Source organism: Somniosus microcephalus, chromosome 1, assembly GCF_052327205.1.
Source record: "Somniosus microcephalus isolate GS21.2 chromosome 1, FLI_Smic_1.0, whole genome shotgun sequence".
Classification (NCBI taxonomy): domain Eukaryota; kingdom Metazoa; phylum Chordata; class Chondrichthyes; order Squaliformes; family Somniosidae; genus Somniosus; species Somniosus microcephalus.
Window position 1 is genome coordinate 304,272,787 of NC_140987.1, and position 24,614 is coordinate 304,297,400.

At 45.1% G+C, this 24,614-nt stretch overlaps 1 protein-coding gene across 1 annotated transcript in view; it reads right to left on the minus strand.

The window, feature by feature from the left end:
* Positions 1–24,614, minus strand: part of mpdz (multiple PDZ domain crumbs cell polarity complex component) — a 399,568-nt gene that overhangs the window by 36,761 nt on the left and 338,193 nt on the right. Inside the window, exons 43-45 of the mRNA XM_085986223.1 lie at positions 22,127–22,274; positions 19,050–19,136; positions 14,397–14,499 (exon numbers count right to left, since the gene is read on the minus strand). Coding sequence (XP_085842349.1) covers positions 14,397–14,499; positions 19,050–19,136; positions 22,127–22,274 — 338 coding nt within the window. The remainder of the gene's footprint in view (positions 1–14,396; positions 14,500–19,049; positions 19,137–22,126; positions 22,275–24,614) is intronic.

Consider the following 24,614-nt stretch of genomic DNA (forward strand, 5'->3'; position numbering starts at 1 on the left):
ATTGTAGATGTTGTGTCTGAAAACAAAAAAGAAAGAGACTGGATGTTGACACTAAAAGTGAATGACATACACATTCCATTTAAATTGGATACTGGAGCACAAGTTAGTGATATCAGAGACTGATTTTAAGAAAATTAGACCCAGACCAAAGATACATGGAATAAAAGTGAAAGTGACAGGATACTCAGGTACTGATATACCAGTGAAAGGAAGATGCATTGTCAAAGTAACACACAAGGACAGAGAGCACACGCTAGCATTAATCGTGGTGCCAAAGGATGTGCAAGCCATACTAGGTTTAAAAGCCTGTGAGAGACTGAACCTGGTAAAGAGAGTCCTCGTTGTGGAAAGCGAAGGAGAGACAGTCTATGATGAACTCATGAAAGAGTACAACGACCTATTTAAGGGTCTAGGCTGCATTCCAGGAGAACGCACGATCAGAGTAGATAAAAGTATGACACCGGTCATACATCCATGCAGAAAAGTCCCGTTTGCTCTTCAAAAGCAACTGAAGGCAGAGTTGGACAGGATGGAAAGCCTGAACGTGATTCAGAAGATAGATGAGCCAACTGAGTGGGTGAGTTCCCTCGTCCTTGTGGACAAAAAGAACGGAAAGCTCAGAATTTGCCTGGATCCAAGAGATCTAAACAGAGCAATAAAGAGAGAGCACTTCAAGCTTCCTACACGTGAGGAAATCATGGCACAGTTTGCAAATGCAAAGTATTTCAGCAAGTTAGATGCATCATCAGGATTTTGGCAGATGAAATTGGACGAAGCAAGTTCAAGACTGTGCACGTTCAACAGTCCATTTGGCAGATACAGATTCCTAAGGTTACCATTTGGCATTGCCTCAGCTCCTGAAGTGTATCACAAAACAATCCATATGATCTATGAGCACCTGGAGGGAGTTGATACATCAATGGATGACATCATAGTATGGGGAACCACGAGAACTGAGCATGACGAGAGACTGAAAAAAGTGCTGGAAGCAACAAGGAAAACAAACCTGAAGCTGAATAGAGAGAAAAGCCAGCTCGGGGTGACAGAACTGACATTCGTGGGAGATATCCTTAGCAGTGAGGGCATCAGACCAGATCCCAGAAAGGTGTCCGCCATTGAGAATATGCCAAAGCCACAATGCAAAAAGGACGTGCAGAGGTTTAATGGAATGATCAACTAAATGGGTAAATTCATATCCAACCTCTCAGAAAAGATGGCGCCACTGAGACGACTAACTGAAAAGAACATAGAATGGGAATGGAATCATGAGCATGAGAAGTCATGGAGCGATCTAAAGAAACTGCTCACAGAGGAACCAGTTCTGAGGTTTTATGACCCAGCGAGACCCATCAAGATATCACCAGATGCATCACAGAGTGGGCTCGGTGCCGTTCTTCTGCAAAAATATGACTACTGGCAACCTATTGCATATGCATCGCGCTCAATGACAGACACGGAGACGCGATATGCTCAAACAGAAAAGGAGCTGCTCAGCATCACATATGCCTGTGAAAGATTTCACCAGTTTGTGGCAGGACAAGCAATCAGTGTAGAGACTGACCATAAGCCCTTGATTGCATTGTTCCAAAAGCCACTAAATAGCTGTCTGCTTAGAATACAAAGAATGATGATCAGGCTGCAATGCTATACACTGAATGTTGCGTACACACCGGGTAAACTGATGTATACAGCAGACACGTTGTCCAGAGCTGTTGACCCAAGTGAGCCCGCAAACACCACAATGGATGAAAAAGTGAACGCCTACGTGGACATGATCACGAGTGCACTGCCCATAGCAGATGCAAAAATGGAACTCATAAAGACTGAGACAAACAAAGATGAAACAATGAGACGACTGAGAAAAAGCATCTTGGATGGATGGCCCAACATGAAGCAAGACTGCTCACCTGACATGGCAGAGTACTGGAACTGCAGGGCGGAACTATCAGTGGTCGAAGACATCATCTACAAAGGAAGTAAATTAGTTATCCCAAAGAGTCTGAGAAAAGAGATGTTAAAAAAGATCCATGGAGGACATCTGGGAATCGAAAAGTGTAAGAAAAGAGCACGAGAGGTGATGTACTGGCCACGAATCAACCAAGATGTGACAAATGAGGTGTCAAACTGCACAATATGCCTGAAATATCGAGCAAGCAATCCAGTAGAACCACTAAAGCCACACTCAGCGCCAGACAGACCTTACCAGAAGGTAGGCGCTGACCTATTCGTATGTCAAGGGAAGGACTATCTTGTAGTCACAGACTATTACTCCCTGTATCCAGAGGTTTGTAGACTGTACACCACCACTGCAGATGCTGTGATAACATGTATGAAAGCCATATTCTCCAGACATGGCGTGGCAAGCGAGGTCTTCACAGACAACGGACCCCAGTTTTACAATGCAAGTTTCCGACACTTTGCCAAAGAGTGGGACTTTGTCCACACAACGTCAAGTCCTCACTTTCCACAGTCCAATGGTCGAGAGGAAAAATCGGTCCAGACAGTGAAAAGACTGATGTACAAGGCAAAAGACAGTGGAACTGACTTCTACCAGAGCATGCTTGTATACCGCACAATGCCGCTCGAGTGTGGTATGTCACCAGCCCAACTCCTGATGGGACGTCGGCTAAGGTCAAACCTACCCATCCCGGAGAACCTCCTGAAAACAAAAGAGGGGGAGAAAGTGAGGAAGTTCAAAGAACAACAGAAAGAAAAGCAAAAGTACTACTATGACAGAGGAACACAAAACCTACCTGAACTCCACACTGGTGACCAAGTAAGGTTCAAAGACAAAACAAACACATGGACTCAGAAGGGAACTGTCCTGAGTGAAGTTCAATCAAGATCATACACCATTCAGACAGATGAGGGTGCTGTTCTGAGAAGAAATTGTCGAGATCTTCTCATGGGACCAGCCACAGCAGGTCAAGAGACTGATACTGTTGAACAACCTGATCACACAGCTGAGAAGCCATCATCTGAGGCAACAACTCAGATTCAAGGACAATCAATCAGAAAATCCTCAAGACACGTGAAGCCTCCTGAGAGACTCATTGAGCAAATTTAAGGACTATTGTTATAGAAGGAAGTAATGTTATCTTATTCTTTCTTCAAGTTCTAGTGTATTGACACATTTCATGTGAACACACAAAGCAAGGTTAAAAAACCTTGATCATGATAATGATAATGTAAGTTCATTAAGTGTTACAGTTAAAATGCAGATTAATACAAAGAAAACATGTTGTTAGTTAAAAGTAAAATACTTTTGTTTTAAGAAAAGGAGATGTAATGATATCAGCAAATAGAGATGGTATTTGCCTGTTCGATTATGATGCCTTACCAGCATGTTTGCATGTATTGATTGTTTGTGCCTGACCAGCAGAGGGCATGTGACAGAGACAAGCAAGGCAGTTTGGTTTAGTTTCAGTTTCGTTCTAGATGGATCACTAGCATGATGTCTCCTGTAATGCTGTATAAAGAGTTGAACAGACTTTAGATTAAAAGACATTGGCCTAGAAATTAGCTATAGCCCCGCCAGCTCGCTGGCGGCCAGAATTTACTGCTGGGCGCGGAGCCACTCGCGCCCAGCCGATATTCAGTTTCAGTGCCCAAAGTCGAGGACGGCCGCTGTTCAAGGGTGTGGCCGCCCCCACTTGGGGCGCTGAAACTGAATATCGGCGCGCTAGTGGCCGCAGCGCCACCTGCAGCGGAGCGGCAGGCTGCGGTACTGCAGGCCTTCCTCCCTCTCTTAAGGGGGAGGTGCCTGCAGCAGCCGGAGCCCGGATCGCGAGTGCCGGCAAAAGAGCCCGGCACAACGGAGAAGTGCCGGGCTCCCGGAAACCAGCCGGCAATGCCGCGGGGGGCGGGGGGTGGAGGAGGCCGGGGAAGGAGGTGCGGGCAGGCGGCCGGCCGCACCTCCACCTTAAAGCGCCCCACTAAGGCTGCTGTACGGACCCGGTCTCCGAATGTTATTAGCGACCGCCACGGAAGAGGCGGCCGCTACTGAAGATGGGGATCGGGCCGGTGTCGGGGCGGAACCGGGGCGCTGCGCACACCGATGAGGTCATCGGTGGCGGCGCAGCGCTAACGGCTACCGCCGCAATTAGCGCGTCAATGAAGTTCGCCCGAAGTTTGCAGACTGGCGCAGAAGCCCTCTTTGGGCGGTAACTGGGCGCAAAGCCCACTGAATTTCTAGGCCATTCTCTTTCATAAATGTCTCGTCATTGAACCCACAAAGAAATCAATACACGAGTTACCCTCCAAGAAGGGCTCCTTTCCCTTCAGGAGTATGAGGAATACTCACCTTGATGTGTCAACCACAATGGCCTAGAAATTGGATATGGCCTGAAAACGGCCGGTGTCATGGCCCAGTGCTATTTAACTGCGCCGGGTCAAAGTGGTCTAGGTAGCACGCAAAATCCATGCCAAGTGCTCATTTGCATGATTATAGCGCTGCTCATTGGCTTACCACTCAACAGGTGGGCCAATATCGGGTGCAGTCTAATTGCAAGTAATGTTTGGCCAAGGCTTTATTCACTACGTAAAGGGGAGGTGCTTTGATGCAGCAGCACCTCATTGTCATTCTATTTGGAACTCCACTTGGATTCAGTAGTGAACTTGCAAGAGATGGCCGAGCAGCAGCAGAGGGAAAGAGCCTGACAGTTCTCGGGTGCAGCTCTGGAGGAACTAGTGGTGGCTGTGGAGAGGAGACGGGCTGTCCTCTTTCCACAGGCTGGTAGGAAACCATCTGCCTATATATCTGGAATACTCTCCACTTGCCTGGATGAGTGCAGCTCCAACAACACTCAAGAAGCTCGACACCATCCAGCACAAAGCAGCCCGCTTGATTGGCACCCCATCCATCACCGTAAACATTCACTCCCTCCACCACCAGCATACTGTGGCTGCAGTGTGTACCATCTACAAGATGCACTGCAGCAACTCGCCAAGGCTTCTTCAGCAGCACCTCCCAAACCTCTTCCACCCAGAAGGTCAAGAGCATCAGGCGCATGGGAACATCAATACCTCCAAGTCACACACTATCCTGACTTAGAAGTATATCGCCGATCCTTCATCGTCGCTGGGTTAAAATCCTGGAACTCCCTACCAAACAGCACTGTGGGAGTACCTTCACCACACACACTGCAGTGGTTCAAGAAGGTGGCTCACCACCACCTTCTCAAGGGCAATAAATGCTGGCCTTGCCAGCGACGCCCACATCCCATAAACAAATAAAAGAAAACATCAAGGCCAACAGTGTGGTCCCCAGATCATATATACAGTGCCGCAAGAAGTTTAATGACCTCACACGGCAATTCAAGGTGAGTTAAGGCTTCAGCAAATGCCTATATCCCACCATCTGCATCACAAGCCCGACATACTGCTCAATGCACCACACCCCCATCACTCACCTACCAACAATCTCTGCCTTTCACCACTTAGACCTCACAATCATAGCTTCACCTCACCCTCACAACCTTACCACTGCTGCAACACTCACACCATCTCACACCTTGCACACACTGGCAGGTGCATCACCTAAACACATTGCACCACACTCACTGACATACTTCCCTTTTTCTTGCAGGCCAGAGTGGCGCACAATCGGCGGGAGCAGCAGCAGACAGGCAGGGGGAGGTGGTGGCAAGCCGCAATACAGGCCTTGAGCCAACTAGAGGAGCGTGTGCTTGACATCATTGGAGGGGAAGTCACGGAGGCCGTGGCAACGGGCCAAGTTGAAGCCCTTGGGGACTCATTCCTAATCCTTCTTCTCACATCCCAGTTCTCCCTCATCCCACAATCTCTTCTCACTTACAAGCTGCTGATGGTGTATGCATGGATATCTTGCTTCCGCCACCCCACCCACCCCAACCTGATTCTTGTGCTTTTCTACTTTCAGATAACCAAGAATTGCCAGCCACAGAGCCTGTCCCCCGAAGTCATGGAGGACAGTGATGGAGAAGGCGGCGGCGGCACACTGACACCAGCTCAGAAACTGGCAATATGCAGAATTTAGAGGGTAGGGTAGATGTAAATCTGCACAGGGTGGGGCAACAGACACGAGTGTTGCAAGGCCAGGGGGAAGAGGTAGCTTGGGGGCCAGCTCCCCAGAGGGCAAGTTCACACGGGAGTTCTGCTGCACATGACTCAGGGGAGTACCTTGATGGGGCGGGCTTCAGAAGGAGGGTGATGGACATGCAGAACACCACGAAATGAAACACCCGCTCCGCCGAGTACTGGAGGACTCCTCCTGAGCAGTCAAGGCAGCGGAACTGTTGCTTCAGCAGCCCGGTGGTCTGCTCGATGATGTTCCTGGTGGAAGCATGGCTCTCATTATATGAATGCTGGGCTGAGTGTTGGGGTTGCGGAGGGGAGCCATGAGCTAGGTGCAGAGCGGATAGCTCTAGTCTTCGAGCAGCCACCCTTGGGTTTGATGTGGTGGCTGGAAGACTGCTGGCACATTGACTGACGCAGGATGAAGGCATCATGACTGCTGCCAGGATAGCAGGCATTGACCATCAGGATTCACTGGGCGTGGTCGCAGAACAACTTCACATTAAGTTAGTGGCAGCCTTTGCGGTTACGGAAGATCTCAGGATTGTTATGCGGCGGCCGCAAAGCCATGTGTGCAATCAATGGCACTCTGCATCATGGGGAAGTCCGCTATTGTGGCAACGCCATGTGGGATTCTCCTGCTTCTCTCTGTAGTTCCTTCTCTTGGTGTCGAGAGCATCTGTGACCTCCCGGATGCAGTGATGGACGGCGAACTGGGAGATGTTAGCTATGACTCCTGATGCAGACTGGAAGGATCTGCTGGCGAAGAAATTTGCTACTGGGGTAGCTGTGTTCACCCTGCGTCTGGTTGCAGGAGGCGGCAGAGTACTGTGTCCTCCTCTTTGGTGAAGCGGAGTCTCCCAATATACAGCTCCTCGCTTAAGTGGAGATACAAGAATTTTTCTCGGAAGACCCTTGGTGGGTAAGGCCTCCTGTTGAGAGCCCTCCTTGCCCTCCTCCCTCTGCTCACATCTTCTCTTCTTTGCTGTCTCCGCTCCTTCTCCCTAAGATACTCAAGCGTGAGGGGGACTGCCAGTAGAGCCCCCATGACTGTGAACAAGTGTTGTGAATAGAAACCTTTAATAAGAATGAAGGCGTTCTCCACTTTCTCCAACACTCACTGTCACCTTAGGACCTTGAAAGAAGTTTAGAAAGCTGCTAGAGTGCAAGAAATTTCCAGAGCCAGTCCAAACTGAAGATACATGTCAGCTGCAAGTTGTTGCTGATGAGCCCTTTAAATAATGCTGCTGGAGGCTCCTTCCTGCTACTGAACGCTTGGTCAGCTGGTCGCAATTAACACAGGCCGGTAAGTGGAGCAGTGCACTTCAAAATGACAGATCAGGCATCAGGTGAGTGTTGCACATGCACTGACGTCAGGATCTTCATAATCTCCATATTGCTAGCATGTTTGGACATTGGAAGTGCTGCTGCCCAGGCGAAAACGGCGAGTGCCGTGGGACACACCGGCAGCGGGCAGAAGTGCAGGGGGCACCATTTTTTCACGAAACGGGCCTTAACGGCTAGCGCTAACACTACGAATTTCTAGGCCAATATGTTTGATCGACATGATGCACTGCAGCATCTCAACAGCACCTCCCTCCTCTACGACCTCTACCACCAAGAAGGATAAGAGCGGTAATGTTGTGGGAACAGAATTATCTCCAAGTCACACACCATCTTGACTTGGACATTTATCACTGCTCCTTCATAGTCGCTGGTCAAAATCCTAGAATGGCCAACTTAGCAGTGGGATCACTGATGTAAGAAAAAGGAGACTTACCATCAAGTAACTTTAAAGTAAGCTTTAAGTAACTTATAAACACACTATATACAAGAGAGGTCTTTACCATGCCTCTGGTAGAAGCCTCTTACAATACTGAACAGACCAGTATTTATACCAGTCCAACAGGAAGTGACATATGACAGGAAGTGAGGTATGTACACAGTTCATAGTTCACAGTTCATAGTTCACAGGAAGTGATGACATAACTTCCCGGAAGTTAGCATTTTTATCACATTCTTCCCTCCTGCAGGATTAGAAGGCTGTGGTCTACCTTTTGGTCCGCAGCCGCCGAACAAGGAAGAGTCGCACCCGTTTGGATTCCCGTCGTAGAGGGTCGCTGGTCCGCTTACATGCGGTTGGCCATTGGTCAGAGTCTGTGTGGCCTGGATTGCCCTGTGAAGGGTCGGGGAGATCATGGCTTCGAGTACGAGCCCCAATAGGTTCAAAGTCGGACTGCCTCTGTTCAGAGGGAGGTGCAGAGCTGGTCTGTGGCGGATCAGTACTTTCATGCGCGGTACTGGGAGGGTCGCAACCTTGAGCACGGGGTTCTACCGGCACCAAGCTAGTTGGTGTCCGATCAGGATCCTGGAGAGGGGTACCCGATAGGTCCCAAGAGTTTCCTGGTGAAATGCCATCACCCGATGTCCCACTAGGTCCTGGTGGGCAGGGAGCCAGATCCCGTAATGATACAGTAGATTCTCGGCCGTCGGAATATCGTATGTTTGCATAGGTGGGGTTGGCATCGGTTAGTTCAACCTCGTCTACGAGAGGGTCATTTTTAGACGTCCGAACGTATCTTCGGAGTAATACAGGTCCAGGAGTAGTTAGCCATGACGGGAGTGATGTCCCATGAGATGAGCGACGCTGGAATCCAAAGAACCGCTCATGAGGTGTAGTATTTGTGGCTGTAGAAAGCAGGGACCGTATAGAGTGCAATGCATCCGGAAGCACTGTTTCCCATTGCTGGTCTGGTAGGCCCCGAGATCTTAAAGCGAGACGTACGGAATTCCAGATGATACCGTTATACCTCTCTACCTGCCCATTTCCGATGGGATGGTATGGTGTTGTTTTGCTTGTAGCAATTCCCCGTTCTGAGAGGTAGTCCTTGAGTTCCCTTGACATAAAGGATGGACCCCGATCTGAGTGAATATAAGCCGGCATGCCACAGAGAGAAAATACCTGCTCAAGGCAGCAGATTACTGTGGACGCCAGCATATTGGAGCAGGGGAAGGCAAACGGAAAACGTGAATATTCGTCGATCATGGTGAGCAAATATGTGTTCCGAGTTGAAGAGGGCACTGGGCCCTTAAAATCGATGCTAAGTCGTTGCATCGGTTGGGTTGCATGTATGAGTATACCAGCTGAGGGGCGGAAGAACTGAGGTTTTAATTCCGCACAAAGCCGGCATTCTGAGCATATTTTCTTTACATCTCCAGTGGAAAAAGGGAGATTCCGTGATCGTACGAAATGTAGCATGCGCGTAACGCCAGGATGACACAAACCATTGTGGACATCCATGAGAGTGGAGGATGACATAGTGGAGCAGAATGCCCGTGTGAGGGTGTCCGGGGCCACATTCTCCTTGCCAGGCCGATAGAGAATGGTATAACCAAAAGAGGCCAGTTCCATCCTCCAAAGTTGTATTTTATTATTCTTAATTTTGGTTCGTTTTCGATTATCGAGCATGAAGGCAACTGATCGTTGGTCCGTGATCAATGTAAAGTGCTGGCGAGCTAGAAAATGGTTCCACTTCCGTACTGCCTCTATGATGGCTGTGGCTTCTTTCTCAACCGGAGGATAATGTAGCTCGGCACCTTGTAAGGTCCTGGACATAAATGCTACAGGACGACCTTCCTGATTCAGAGTAGCCGAGATCGCCACCTCCGAGGCATCACATTCAACCACGAAAGGGAGATTCTCATCGATGGAGTGAAGAGCCGCTTTCTCCAACTGTTTTTTGAGAAGGTTAAAAGCTGCAACAGCCGCTGTTCCCAGTGGAAATGATCTAGCATGCAGCAAGGGTTGGATTTTGTCCGAAAAATGAGGAATCCATTTAGCGTAGTATGCAAACAGACCGAGAGCCCGACGTAAAGAAGCCGGATTCTTAGGTGACGGGAGCTCTTGGAGCGGGCGAAGTCTTTCTGGGTCTGGCTTAATGATACCATTGCCTACGCAGTAGCCAAGAATGTTGATGGTCGGTTGCGACTCAACAGATTTGGATTCATTCAGGGTCAAATTACGGCGATGGAGGGCATCCCGAAATTTTTGGAGGTTGGAGTCGTGTTCCTGTTGATCGTGACCTGCAATGGTAATGTTATCAAGATAGGGAAAAGTGTCCCTTAGGTTTTCCTGCTTAACCAGGCCATCCATTGCCCGTTGAAAGGCAGCCACTCCATTAGTAACCCCGAATGGGAGGCGACGAAATTGGTACAGCCGTCCATTAGCCTCAAAGGCTGTGTACTGCTTATCTGAGACCTTCAAGGGTAACTGATGATAGGCACTTTTTAAATCGTAAGTTGAGAACACTTTGTATTCGGCCAGTTTATTAACCATATCATCAATGCGTGGCAATGGGTAGGCGTCCAAGTCGGTATATTGATTGATGGTTTGCGAATAATCGATGCATAGTCGCTGTTTGTGAGGTTTTAGAGGGTTCTTGACAATGACGACTTGAGCCCGCCAGGGCGACGAACATGGTTCAATGATATCCTCTGCTAGAAGTCGAGAGATTTCAGCCGCAATAAAAGATTGGTCTTCCTGATTAAAGCGCCGCGATTTCGTTATTATCGGTTGGCATTGAGGCGGAATACTGGCAAATAATGAGGGTTCATCAAGTGAAGCTGCTGATAATGCACAAAAAGGTAATTTAGATGGTATATTAGAAATAGTAAGTCCGGGTTTGGATCCACCAAACTCAATGGTGAGTTTCTTATGCTGTTTTTGGAAGTCCAGCCCTAAGAGGAGATCACTACATAAGTCTTTGAGCACCGAAAGTCGGGTGGAGGGATACATACGACCATGAAGTGTCATATCAACAACACAAAAGCCGGAGATTCTGGTATTAAGTGATGACTGGGCCATCGCAATTGCCTGGTCCGATGGGAAGACATGTAGTTTCAATTTTGCAACAATCTGTTCCTTAATGAAACTATCAGTACTTCCTGAGTCAATTAAGGCATCTAAGGTATGCCCTTTAATTGAAATTTTTGTGGCTGCCTGAGACAGGTTCTGTGGGCAAGCAGCTGTAATTGGTGTCGTTGCACAGAGAGTGGCTAAAACTCTCGGTGTGCTTCTTCGGGAGAGAGCTCGAGAGGAAGCTTGATAGGTCCTAGCTGGAGCATCTTGATAGGCCCTAATTGGGGCAGTTCGGTAGGTCTTAGCTGGATTGGCCCTCGTAGAGGCCCTTGATAGGCAAACTTTAGCAAAGTGTCCTTTTTTCCCGCAATAACTGCAGATTGCATTGCGAGCAGGGCAGGTTTTCCTAGGGTGAAAAGCATCTCCACAAAAGAAGCATTCCTTCCTAGATTGCCAAGAGGCTGCTAAAGTGGGGTCGTCCTCCTCTTCTTCATCAGAATTATCAGAATTAGATTCCCCCATGATAGGGTTCACCTGAGACCGCTTGAATTGTCTGGTTGCAGCTACAGCAGCAGATCGAGATCTGGGCAGCTGATAGAGGTCTGCATTTCTCTTTGCCAAATCCAGTGAACAAGCTAGGTCAAAAGCTTTTTGTAGCTCAAGTGTTTTACTTTCTAGTAGACGCTGGCGTATAAATGGAGAGGCAATCCCGCAGATGAAAGCATCACGAATCATTTCTTGGCGGTACAGCTCAGCTGAGGCTGCCTGAAAGTTACAATCTACGCTGAGCCTGCGAAGTTCTTGCAGGAATTCGTCAATTGATTCCCCTGGCCCTTGTCGGGCTGTGGCCAGTAGATGTCTAGCATAGACCTCATTTGGGGTCTTCGCATACAGTTTCTTAAGTGCCCGAATCACCTCTTCGTAATTATCCCAGTCATCAACATATTCGAACACTTTTGGGGTCACATAATTGACAAGTATCTTCAATTTAGCAGGAGCATCCACTTTACATTCATCCAGAAAATTCTCAAAAGTACGATACCAATGCTTCCATACCCTGCCAGCTGCTGGTGTATTCGGGTCCAAGTCCAGACGAATAGGTCTAAGGATTTTCTCCATGATGGGTGGTTCCCTGGATCCTTAACTTCCGAGTTTGTCTGAAGGTCTAGTATTTGTCAGTGTAAATACTAAGTTACTTAAATTGATGTAAGAAAAAGGAGACTTACCATCAAGTAACTTTAAAGTAAGCTTTAAGTAACTTATAAACACACTATATACAAGAGAGGTCTTTACCATGCCTCTGGTAGAAGCCTCTTACAATACTGAACAGACCAGTATTTATACCAGTCCAACAGGAAGTGACATATGACAGGAAGTGAGGTATGTACACAGTTCATAGTTCACAGTTCATAGTTCACAGGAAGTGATGACATAACTTCCCGGAAGTTAGCATTTTTATCACAATCACTATCACAAGAATTGCAGCAGTTGAAGAAGACCCATCTCCATCTTCTCAGGGGAACCAGAGATGGGAATAAATGCGGCGTACATCCGCCCACATCCAGAGAACAAATAAAAAAAATTCCACTAGCTGAAAAGGGATTCATGCTCAGTAGGGACAACTTCCTGTAGTTACCTGGACTTGAAAGATTACAGAGGATTCAGTGTTGGCACAAGATGAAAAATTTCCAGTGTAGTATTTTTCCAGAGGTGGTCTTATTCCACCTCTGCTAGTGCAGGAGATAACTAACTCATTCGGGTTGTGGTCCAGAAGTCTAGATGGTGAATACTGAGAAAATAAGCAGTGGCTTTCATAAGATATGAAGCATCAAGTCAATTTCTTTAACCGGGAACTCAGATCCCTAACTACATATTACTGTGGACAAATTAATGAGAAGACCTAGACTCAACAGGTAGTCCTGCCTAGAGTGAAAGGTGTTCCATCCTCATCCTCACAGTTAAGGCCAGAATTCACCCAAGATAACTCCTGGAACAAGATTGTTATAGAGTCTGAATGAAATTCCTGGAAGGAGGGCATTTGGTCCATAGGCCTCGGCATTATGCTGGATGTTGATAGAAGATCCCCTCCAGGTAAGAGGAAATACACTATAAATCCCTTCTGGAGCTTGGTGTAGTCCAGTCCAGAGCAGATTGGCTGGCCCTGTTAGAGCTAGTAACCTGATTATGGATTGCTGGCAAGATTGGCTCCATTACCTAAAGAGTTCACAAGTCAACATCAATCTGGTGTTTTACAATGTCCTCCCAGTAATCCTGTCAGAATATAGAGACTCCAGGCATATTTGACAGCTGCCCATACTATACTTGGTTAGGTAGTACTGCATAATGTCAACACCCAACATTAATAAACCAAAGAAAAAGATCTTCTGAAAGACAAAACTGGAGTACAGTAAGGGGTATTTTTTCCTTTTCTTCTTAGAAGGGAATACTACAGAGGTGCATTCTATATCAAGTAACAGAAAAACAGTGCTGAGGTACAATTTTACACAGGAATAAAAACATAAAATTCTGGAAATACACAGCAGGCTATAAAGAGGTCAATGTTTCAAGTATAAACCTTTTTCGCAACTGAGAACTGAAAGACAAACAACTTGCCTTTCTTTCAGTTTTCTGTTCTGAAGAAGGGTCTACAACTGAAATATTAACCCATATTTTTATAGATGCTGACAAACCTGATGTGTATTTACAACGTTTGCAGCGTTTTTCTTTTTGCTTGTATCATTTTAGATGGAGTGGACAGTGAAAGGGTGAGGTTCTCATCTCACTGAACAAACGATGCTCAATGGCAAAAGCATTGTTGCTATTCTCCCTGCTAGTGACCTGGATTACTCCTAATACTATGCAATGGAAAAATAATGCCTGTACAAATCACACTCACTGACATTAGCCTTTCTATACGACAAAAGAATGCAGACACTGGATCAAAATACTTTTGAAGCTTGCTGACATAAATATTGATAACACTGTGCAACTAAATGTAAATTATTGGAAATGGCACACTGGCTAGTGCCAGTTTATAAGTTATGCATACTTATTAAACCAATGATATACCCAATTGTTGCTATGTGATGACATAGCAGAACATTTCTATGTTGCTAAACATATTTCACTCATTTCATGATAGCAAACTATTGGCTACACTACAGTGGAGTTTAACAGCAATGAAAGACATACTTCTATTTTAAAAATGCAATGTAGATGGTTTGTTAAATTAGAATTAATGTAAATTTTAATTAAATACATCAGAAAGGTGAGATATTACAGCCAAGTACAGAGACAGGACCATCTCAGCTTTTTGAGGCTCACTAAAACCTGTATAAGTGATACATTGCAAGATTTTCTTGGGATGGTGTGGATTCCTGCCCTTTGAGAACTGATTTGGGTCAGACTCAAATAATAATAGCATCATGAATTATACTCAGGATTAAGGTTGCTAGTTGTTCCAAGCAGGACTTATAACTCTTACAGGCATGTTTTCTGTATCCAGTTTCATATACATCAGCTTGGGTGGATCCAGAAGCAGCAGAACAGAAAGAGGTCAGCCCACCACCACTACTCCCTTCACTGACCTGAGGGAATAGTCACAATTAGTATGACTGCAATTATAAATTAATATTCTTAGAATAATGGTCTAAACATTGCCTTGTGTATCCAGTATGTAAATTTGCCTGATATTTAAATCATAGTACCATTTGGTATTAATGCTTTGAGTACTGAGACACTTTTTAGCTTTTCAAAATTTACAACCCTTTATTCATAGCTCTAAACTATAAAAAATGTACAGAGACAAATAGGAGTTCCATATTGTATACTCTGAAAGGCAGATAAAAGGTCATTTTTTTGTAATTACTTTGCAAAAAAATTCCTTCAGGTAATAAAAATCATTGCATTATCCACCACTAGGTCACAGGCATCATCAAATTACAAAAAGCTGTTTTTTTTTGGATGGAAAGATTTTTTTTTAAAGAATTCCTACAGCCCTTTCACTCTTTTCTGAGAATTTTGGATAGTAATACAATCACAGGGTCAGATCAGCATAAAAGGCTGAGCTTCACGCTTGTGGTTTTATGATGTAATTAATCCCTCAATTGGATTAATGCTGTGAAAAATCAATTATGATTCAACTCATTTCAATGCTGAAATACTACTGTAGTACTCAAAGAATTAATCCTTTTAAATGCTCAGTACCTTGATTGTCACCAGCATATGACAGCATCCCATCACCAATGATTAGTATCAGGGCTCTTTTGCAAATTATATCAATACCCGAGAAACAGGTGTTACATTTTAGGGAATAGCAGGAAAAAGAGCAGAAGGAAGAAATGCACAAATCAGGAGGGAAAACCTGTTCTGGTAACTTTCCCATCCACTTTTTGTAAACATCAACTCTATTAAATTGAAACTACAACACAATGTAGTTGACTGAAACTGCACTATGGGATTTTCCTTTATTCAAAATTACAAAATATAAATATTACAGACCTGCTGTTAGATGCCACTCAAGTCTGTAGACTCTCTAATGCTGATGGTGCTTATTACCAGTTTAAACAGCCTGTTCTTGCTGACAACCAAAACAAAAACTTAGTAATATTACGATTATCCACCTTGAAGTAGCGTAAAACAAGCTACCCGGAGCTTCCTATTTTCACACAATCTATTATCAGTTTATACCTTTATAGTCCTACCCTTAACAACAAACCCACTGCCCCCAAAAAATGAGAACACAAAACTGGCCAACAGTAACTGTTTGGGAAGCCAGTTCAAGACAAAATGTTTACCATTACATTTGAGTATTCCCTTGAATATCTGAACTTCAACATTTTCTATTGCTGCCGTAATTAATTTTCCACCTGGCTACCTGCATAAAATCTATCTCCACCCACCCGAGGGGAAACTTCTGCTTGCTTTGGAGTGTCATTACTTGAAGCTGCATTACTCCATCATTCATTTTTCTAAAACATTTATTAAACACATTTTCAAAAATGCCAACTTAAAAAAAAAAAATCAGACGTTAAGTGATCAAGTTAGTTGAAAAGAATTGGTAGAAGACAACTTGAAGCAACACTGTACGGAGGCTCTTCAAAACCAACTGGCCCCAGCTGCAGATTAAATAAATATAGCGAACATATGGTGGAAACCATTTCCCAAAAAGATGCTGAGGTACCTCGCCTGACACCAGTGCACATTGGGAAATTAAGTGCTGGCGATGGCTGAGGTTTCCTACAGTCAGCACATACTGTTATCACATACTGAGTTATCCCCATGAACTACATTTAGTTAAAAGTAAAATGGAGTTGGTTCAGATCCCTACTCCTCCAACATGACAAAGCCAAGATTAATAATGATGTGGAGATGCCGGTGTTGGACTGCGGTGGACAAATGTAGGAAGTCACACAACACCAGGTTATAGTCCAACAGTTTTATTTGAAATCACAAGCTTTCGGAGCGCTGCTCCTTCGTCAGGTGAAGTGAAGAGAAGCATACAGGCACAGCATATATAGTCAGAGAAAACTGCCAGATGATTACAGGTAATCTTTCTAACTGCCCTTTATCACACCTCGGCAGAGATAATCACAGCAATCAAAGGTGTGAATGGTGTCCAAACAGGTCAGTCAGGAAAACATTGCATCAAAGAACAATGAGGTGGGGTCAAATGTTGCAGATGCTGGGGTCTGTATGAAAAACAGAAAAAAAAACAAAAAACTTTGCTGGAAATCACAGCAGGTCCGGCCGCATCTGTGCAGAGAGAACAAGCCAACGACGACTCGAGTCTGGATGACTCTACGTCAGGTGGGGTTACATGTAGCGTGACATGAACCCAAGATCCCGGTTCAGGCCGTCCTCATGAGTGTGGAACTTGGCTATCAGTTTCTGCTCAACGATTTTGCGTTGTCGTGTGTCTCGAAGGCCGCCTTGGAGAATGCTTAACCGAAGATCGGAGGCCGAATGTCCTTGACTGCTGAAGTGTTCCCCAACTGGGAGGGAACACTCCTGCCTGGCGATTGTTCTGCGGTGTCCGTTCATCCGTTGTCAGTGTCTGCATGGTCTCGCCGATGTACCATGCTCCGGGGCATCCTTTGCTGCAACGTATAAGGTAGACTACGTTGGCCGAGTCACATGAGTATGTACCATGTACCTGGTGGGTGGTGTCCTCACGTGTGATGATGGTATCTGTGTTGATGATCTGGCATGTCTTGCAGAGGTTGCCGTGGCAGGGTTGTGTGGTGGCGTGGTCGCTGTTCTCCTGAAAGCTGGGTAATTTGCTGCGAACGATGGTCTGTTTGAGGTTAGGCGGCTGTTTGAAGGCAAGTAGTGGAGGCATGGGGATGGCCTTAGCGAGGTGCTCGTCGTCGTCGATGACATGTTGAAGGCTGCGGAGAACATGGCGCAGTTTCTCCGCTCCAGCGAAGTACTGGACGACGAAGGGTACTCTGTTGGTTGTGTCCCGTGTTTGTCTTCTGAGGAGGTCTATGCGATTTTTCGCTGTGGCCTGTCAGAACTGTCGATCGACGAGTCGAGCGTCATATCCCGTTCTTACAAGGGCGTCTTTCAGCGTCTGTAGGTGTCCATCGCGTTCCTCCTCGTCTGAGCAGACACCGCACAACAATCGCCAGGCAGGAGTGTTCCCTCCCAGTCAGGGAGCACTTCAGCAGTCAAGGACATTCAGCCTCCGATCTTCGGGTAAGCATTCTCCAAGGCGGCCTTCGAGACACACGACAACGCAAAATCGTCGAGCAGAAACTGATAGCCAAGTTCCGCACTCATGAGGGCGGCCTCAACCGGGATCTTGGGTTCATGTCACGCTACATGTAACCCCACCTGACGTAGAGTCATCCAGACTCAAGTCGTTGTTGGCTTGTTTTCTCTGCACAGATGCGGCCGGACCTGCTGTGATTTCCAGCAAAGTTTTTTGTTTCTTTTTCTGTTTTTCATACAGACCCCAGCATCTGCAACATTTGACCCCTTGTGACCCCACCTCATTGTTCTTTGATGCAATGTTTTCCTGACTGACCTGTTTGGACACCATTCACACCTTTGATTGCTGTGATTATCTCTCTGCTGAGGTGTGATAAAGGGCAGTTAGAAAGATTACCTGTAGTCATCTGGCAGTTTTCTCTTGTTAACCCCTCGCTTCTGTGAGGAGGATCTACCCCTAACTTGGGGTCAGGGTTTGCTGCTTTAGGAGGCTAAACACGCCGGTCAGTCTATCACTTTCTCAGTAATACACAAAGTCAGAAACTGTAAAATAAGTAAAGTTTTATTAAGGTACCTGGACTTCACACTGAGAAACCCAATTGTGTTTGCATACAAGTATGCCTCCCAAAGAGTGAGCGCCTAGACTCACGGGGTTACAATATTTATACATTTTCATAAATTGCAAGTCATCATGAGAATACAGAAAACTAGGCGATCACACGCTGCACAAGTCATTTGTTTCTTTTACAAAGTTCTGTTTAAAATTCACTTTTGCTTTCAACAAAATTCGACCATGAGACTGTCTCCAACAGTTATCTAAACATTCTGTTCCTGTCCTTTCTTATCTATGTGTACTGCATTCCCACAGTCCTGCATCAGTTTTTTACATTTAAACTATTCACTGCATGTCAAGTAGTCCATCATGCTTTGCGAATCATTAGTAAGGCAGTATGGGATTAATCCAGCTTAACACTCTGACTATATATGCTGTGCCTGTATGCTTCTCTTCACTTCACCTGACAAAGGAGCAGCGCTCCGAAAGCTTGTGATTTCAAATAAAACTGTTGGACTATAACCTGGTGTTGTGTGACTTCCAAGATTAATAATGATCCATGTACGAAATTCAACCCAGTAAACTTTGCATTTTAGCACCCTCTTTGAAAAAGAGATTTAAAAAAAAAACTTTAAAGAAACTATTAGAATCACCAAACATTTAAGGGACATATAATAACATTGGGTCCATAATTTAACTATACACTAGAACTTCCAGCATCATCTAATTGTACTTGATCTAAATGATCAACACTCCCACTGTTTACGGTTTACACATACTGAACAAAAAAATAAGTAAGCCCTGCCCCAACAAACCAACTAGTCATACTTTGCCGCAGAATAGTTCAAACATGAGCTTAGAGGTACAAACCTGGCTACTTTGGGAACCTCTTCTATCAGATGAGAATGATCCAGCCTTCAACCTGCCAACTTCTAATCTTACTGTGCCTTGTGCACACTAAAAATCAGAAGGGGAAAGGTTACTTTATTTTTTGAATATCTGAGAACTTTTCAAACTGTACAAGTAGAACATACGTATGATAATTTGGTAGGATCTTTATGTTGTGGATTACATCACATAAAATTACACATCGTAGAGCAAACTTTTTTTCAACTGATACAGATAAAAGAATACAAAAGCAAAATACTACGGATGCTGGAAATCTGAAATAAAAACAGAAAATTCTGGAAACACTCAACTCTGTTTCTCGCTCCACAGATGCTGCCTGACCTAATGTTTCAGGTCGATGACCCTTCATCAGAACTGGAAAATGCTGGAGATCGAACAGGTTTTTAAGCAAGTGCAGGGGCAGGGAAAGGGGGGAGGGGAGGAAAGAACAAAAGGGAAGGTCTGTGATCGGATGGAAGGCAGGAGAGATTAAGAGACAAAAAGGATGATGTGCAAGGCAAAAGGAGATGGTAATGGGACAAGTTAAGAAACAAAAGATGGGTCTCGACAAAGTGTAAATGGCACTGGCAGAATGATCAACAGCTGCCATGTAAGAGAGAGAAAAAAAAGATAGGGGCAGAGGTTATGGTCTGAAATTGTTGAACTCGATGTTGAGTCCAGAAGGCTGTAAAGTGCCTAATCGAAATATAAGGTGCTGTTCCTTGAGCTTACGTTGAGCTTCATTGGAACAGTGTAAGAGGCCGAGGACGGAGAGGTCAGAGTGGGAGTGGAACGGAGAATTAAAGTGACAGGCGACCGGAAGCTTGGGGTCACCCTTACGGACTGAATGGAGGTGTTCTGCAAAGCAGGCACCCAATCTGCGTTTGGTCTCCCCAATGTAGAGACCAGCGATTTAAGATTTTGTTCATTTTCAACAATATTTCAAATGGTGAGCTCCCTGCCACAGTAGTATCTGCTACAACTTGTTGACTGACTAATCCAATGGATCCTATGGTGTCTGAATCCGTAACTCAGACCAAACCGGATACACGCAATGGAGCAAATTCACTGAGTCTATGCTCTGAGTGGAGAGTTACACTAGAAGACAGCTAGAAGATTAGTGAATTTACCATTATATCCTCATTTGTAAAAAATCTCTGTAGGCTGTGATCTTTACAATAGATGCATTGTGACTGGGCAGGGATAACAAAATGTGCAAGACAGGCAGGAGGATTAAAACCTCAACAATGATTTTATTTACAGAGTTTATGGGCTGGATTTTAATGTGCAGACGTGCTGGGAGCAGGGGGCCCAATAGCATGTGGGACACCCGGAAGTGCAGCATGTCAGTCAGTGGCTTTTTCACTCAGCCACCTCATTATCATTTTATTTCCGGGTTCCCCGCCCAATTAGCGTTAGCGGGTGTGATGACGCACACGATGTGATTTCAACTCCAGTATTTAAAAGGACACTCCAAACATGCGAGTTGAAGGTGTTTGGAGTTGGAATGGAGTGCCATAGACCACTTGTTATGGCGTCGAGATGAGGCAAAGGCAGTGCCCCGCTTCAGCGACGCCTCCCTGGATGTGCTGTTGGAGGCTGAAGGAGATACTCTTTCCTAGTGATGGGAGGAAGAAGCCTGCAGCTGAGACAAAGGTGGTGTGGTTGGAGGTTGCCGAGGTGGTCAGCAGCAGGAGCATGGTGCCATGCTTTTGAATGGCTCCGGCAGATCCCTGGAAGGAGCCAGGAGGCAAAAACGTTGAGGGCTGTGGTGACTTTGACAGCCACTGGTAAAGCATGGCTACCAGGTCTTGTTCCAGCAGGCTGCAAGTGTCTGCCACCACCTGATGCGACACCCTGAGCCTCCTGAAACACTGGTGTTCAGACATGTCGAGGAAGCTTATCCTCTGCCTGTACACCCTGTGCTGTGGGTATAGCCTCCTGTGAGCTGCACCTCTCTGCTGTTGCCCTCTCTCCTGTGGAGCTGCAGGTCTGTGAGCAGCAGGCTGCTGCTGCTCCTGGTCAGCTTGGTCCTCATCTTGAGGTCCAATCTAACACAGCATAAGCAGCACCCTTGCTGATCTGATAGATCAGAGTTCCAAAGTGCAGATCAGACCTCCAAACCTTTGAAGTGTAGATGACACCTCCAAAGTATAGAGACCTACAAAATGTGTAAAGAAACCTCTTAGCACAAGTACTATGAACAAATCCTTTCACACAAGCAGGTAAGAAACCAGCAGAGTACTGAGTACTTATTGGCATTTTTCCCCGACATGGCTTCAGCCCCCTCAATTGTCACCGTCTTCTCGACTTGCTCCAGGAAGCCCGAAAATTGATGTGCAAAACCCACATCAATAGCGCCCTAATTGAGCGAGTAACATATGTCAATTGATCACCCGCCTCTCCCGAGGGGGTTGCTTGTACGAAGCCCGACGCTGGTGTGAAATATGGAAGTCGGCGGGTTAGAGCTGGCTTCCCGACACGCTTGCATTTTTGCCAGATTTAACCCCCACCCGCACCCAATCCTATGCTCTCTTCCAGGTTAAAATTCCCCCCATGTCTCGAGAGTCAAACATTTCAGACAAGCACTTGAAATGAGTTTTTTTTTAAGTGCTGTAACTGACACCAGCATCATGGATCAGCCTATTACACATCTCATTTGGAGATGAACCCAAAGATTTAAATGTTTTGCTTTTGTCATTTAAATGACTGGAAAAATGAACAATTCTCTGACAAATGCTACAATGAGCATTGAATTCATTTACATTTCTCTCACTCAAACAGAGAGTGACATAAAGGATGCAGAACCATTAAGCAGCGGCGTCAGGAACTTGAAACACTTGTTTGACAAAATTATAAATAGATACTAAAAATGTACTTCCGCATTAAAAAACAGGTGTTTTTCAGTTTTAGAAAGCTTACAAAACAGTGGGTGTGCACGTGATGAGAATACATCGTCATCAAAATGCGTCCATTTCCCCACTACTAATGTTACAGGTCTTGGTCAAACTTGCTGTTTACAAATCCCTGCTAAATCATACTCTGTGCATTAGTCAGACCTTCAGCATAGCAGCAACAGTCTCTTGGGTTGCGCTTCGAACATCTTCCCCATTCACAGATAGTATTTGGTCTCCTTGTACAAGTCTTCCATCCAGATCTACTATTCCTCCTTTCACAATGTCTGACACAAAGACCCCAGTATCATTTCTGCAGAAAACAAGTACAGACTTAATACAGACGTCAGTCAGGTTCCAAAAATACTAGGCAGCTGCTTTGCTAAAAAAAAGCCTCTGTCAACAGTAAGTTCTCAAGCTAGTAAAGATTATTTTCATGATCTGGGCTTGGTTATAAATATTCCACGACTTCTTGGGGAGATTTTCTTGTGTTTGTACCAGGCACACTGAATTATCTCTGTGCAGTGGAAGATCAGGCATGTTAGTCTGTAAGCCTGTAAAGCAACCCATCAGTTTTCCTCTATTAATTTAAATGGAAGGGAAATCAGGCATTTTTTTTTTTTTTACTAGCGTGCAGTCTGATCTATCTAATTTTCACTGCACCCCAGAAATCCAGTGTGCCTGGGTAGACCCAGGAAAATCTCCCCTCATGTACAAAATAACCATTAACTATAACTTGGAATACACCAACTGCAAGAAATTTAGAAACAAGGATTTTTGAAAACGATTTGATTTTGTGTCACATTTGTGATATGGGGCCAGATATATCTGAATTGTTTCAGGACAGACAGCTGGTTAAAATACCTACCACACATCATCTCAGCCTCCAAAACACATTATTTGCATTTGACCTTCTCACTAGTCCATTCAGGCATCTCTGCTACTGAGGATCCGGTACAAAACCAGTCTGTACAAAATCTGTGTGGGCTAGTGAAAACTTGATATAAAGCTATTCAGATAGGTAGAAACCGTGACCGCAAACAGCATGTAATCGGACTGACTTTTTTCCTATGATATAAAGCGAGTGAGGTAAAATGTGTGACATTACATCGCCAATATCAGCTGGTTAAAGCAGTGAGCAGATGAGCCACATGGACCAAGAAGGTCCCAGGTTCAATCCTGACCTGTGCTGAGTTAACTTAGCTCAGCCAGGATGTCACAATTAGCCTCAGCCCACCTGGGTAATAGAAGATAGAAGTGGCTATGGGTCTGCTGCTAAACAGTAACCCCTTTTGGAAATGCACATAGATAGATGTTGAGTGAGGATAGGATCAGTGGAGAAGCTCCCATAGTTGGAATGCTTGTCTATCATAAAGGTGCTATATAAATGTAAGTTTCTATCTTAAAGGCGCTACATAAATATAAGTTGTTGCTATTGTAGTTCAACAGCCTGTCAACACTCGCTGTCCAGGCATGAATGATGACCATTTAGTGAGGTACCAGAAGGCGCCCATTGCCTACAGAATTGTACTCCTTCAGGGGAGGGGTAAAAAATTGGCAAGAAAAAGAAATATTAGCGTTAACCAGCAAAATCTTCACAATTTATGTCTGTACGACTGATGAAATACTGCTTTACAGTTGACAAATACTTATAATAAAACAGATAAACCAAAAGGTACAGTATAGAATACTGGGTAGCAGAGGTACCTGTATCGGTTAATTAAGAGATCAAAAACAAGTAATATATTCTGGGCGCTGTGATACTATTCTAACCAACTGTGTTTCTGGGGAAGTGGCAGTGTCTTCTCACTGCTCACCTATAACTAATCCGGGAGCAAAAATGTGGCATAAACAGATAAAGTAGATTTGTAACGATACTTGGTTTAAAATACCTTACCGCTAATGTATTCTATGTTCTTGCCAATTATTTTGTACAGAGGATGTCACAATACTACAGTTGTGCCTGTGTGTTCTAAATCCAGGCATGTAAAAATTTTGCTATATGCTACCACAATTTACTGCAATATTTATGATACAAGCAAAAAACGTTCCATTATAATTTTGTGATCAGAATCGTTATAGCTATCTTATAAGAACTTATTAAGAAATAGGAGCAGGAATAGGCCACTTGGCCCCTCGAGCCTGCTCCGCCATTCAATAAGATCATGGCTGATCTTGGGCTCAAAGCCACTTCCCTGCCCGCTCCCCATAACCCTTCACTCTCTTATGCTTCGTGTATGCTTACTTCTCCAGTTTGGCTATGCATTTGCCAATATTATATTCCTGACAGGGGCCAATGCATCCCTTTCTAACTGTATCATTTATATTTTCAACACTTTGTTTTGCCATAAAACAAGCCATAAACCTCCAGAATAAAATCTTAAATATTGTATTACATTCGAAAAGTTTTATGGGATTAGCTCTCGACCTCATATCCTTGCCATCACAAAACCCCCTACTTCCACCACCATAACATCACCCACCTCCACCCTCACCTCAGCCCATCTGCTGCTGAAACCCTCAGTCATGCCTTTTGTCACCTCCAGACTTGACTATTCCAACGCTCTCCTGACCAGCCTCTATAAACTTGAGCTCATCCAAAACTCTGCTGCCTGTATCTTAACTCGCATCAAGTCTCACCCCTGTGCTCGCT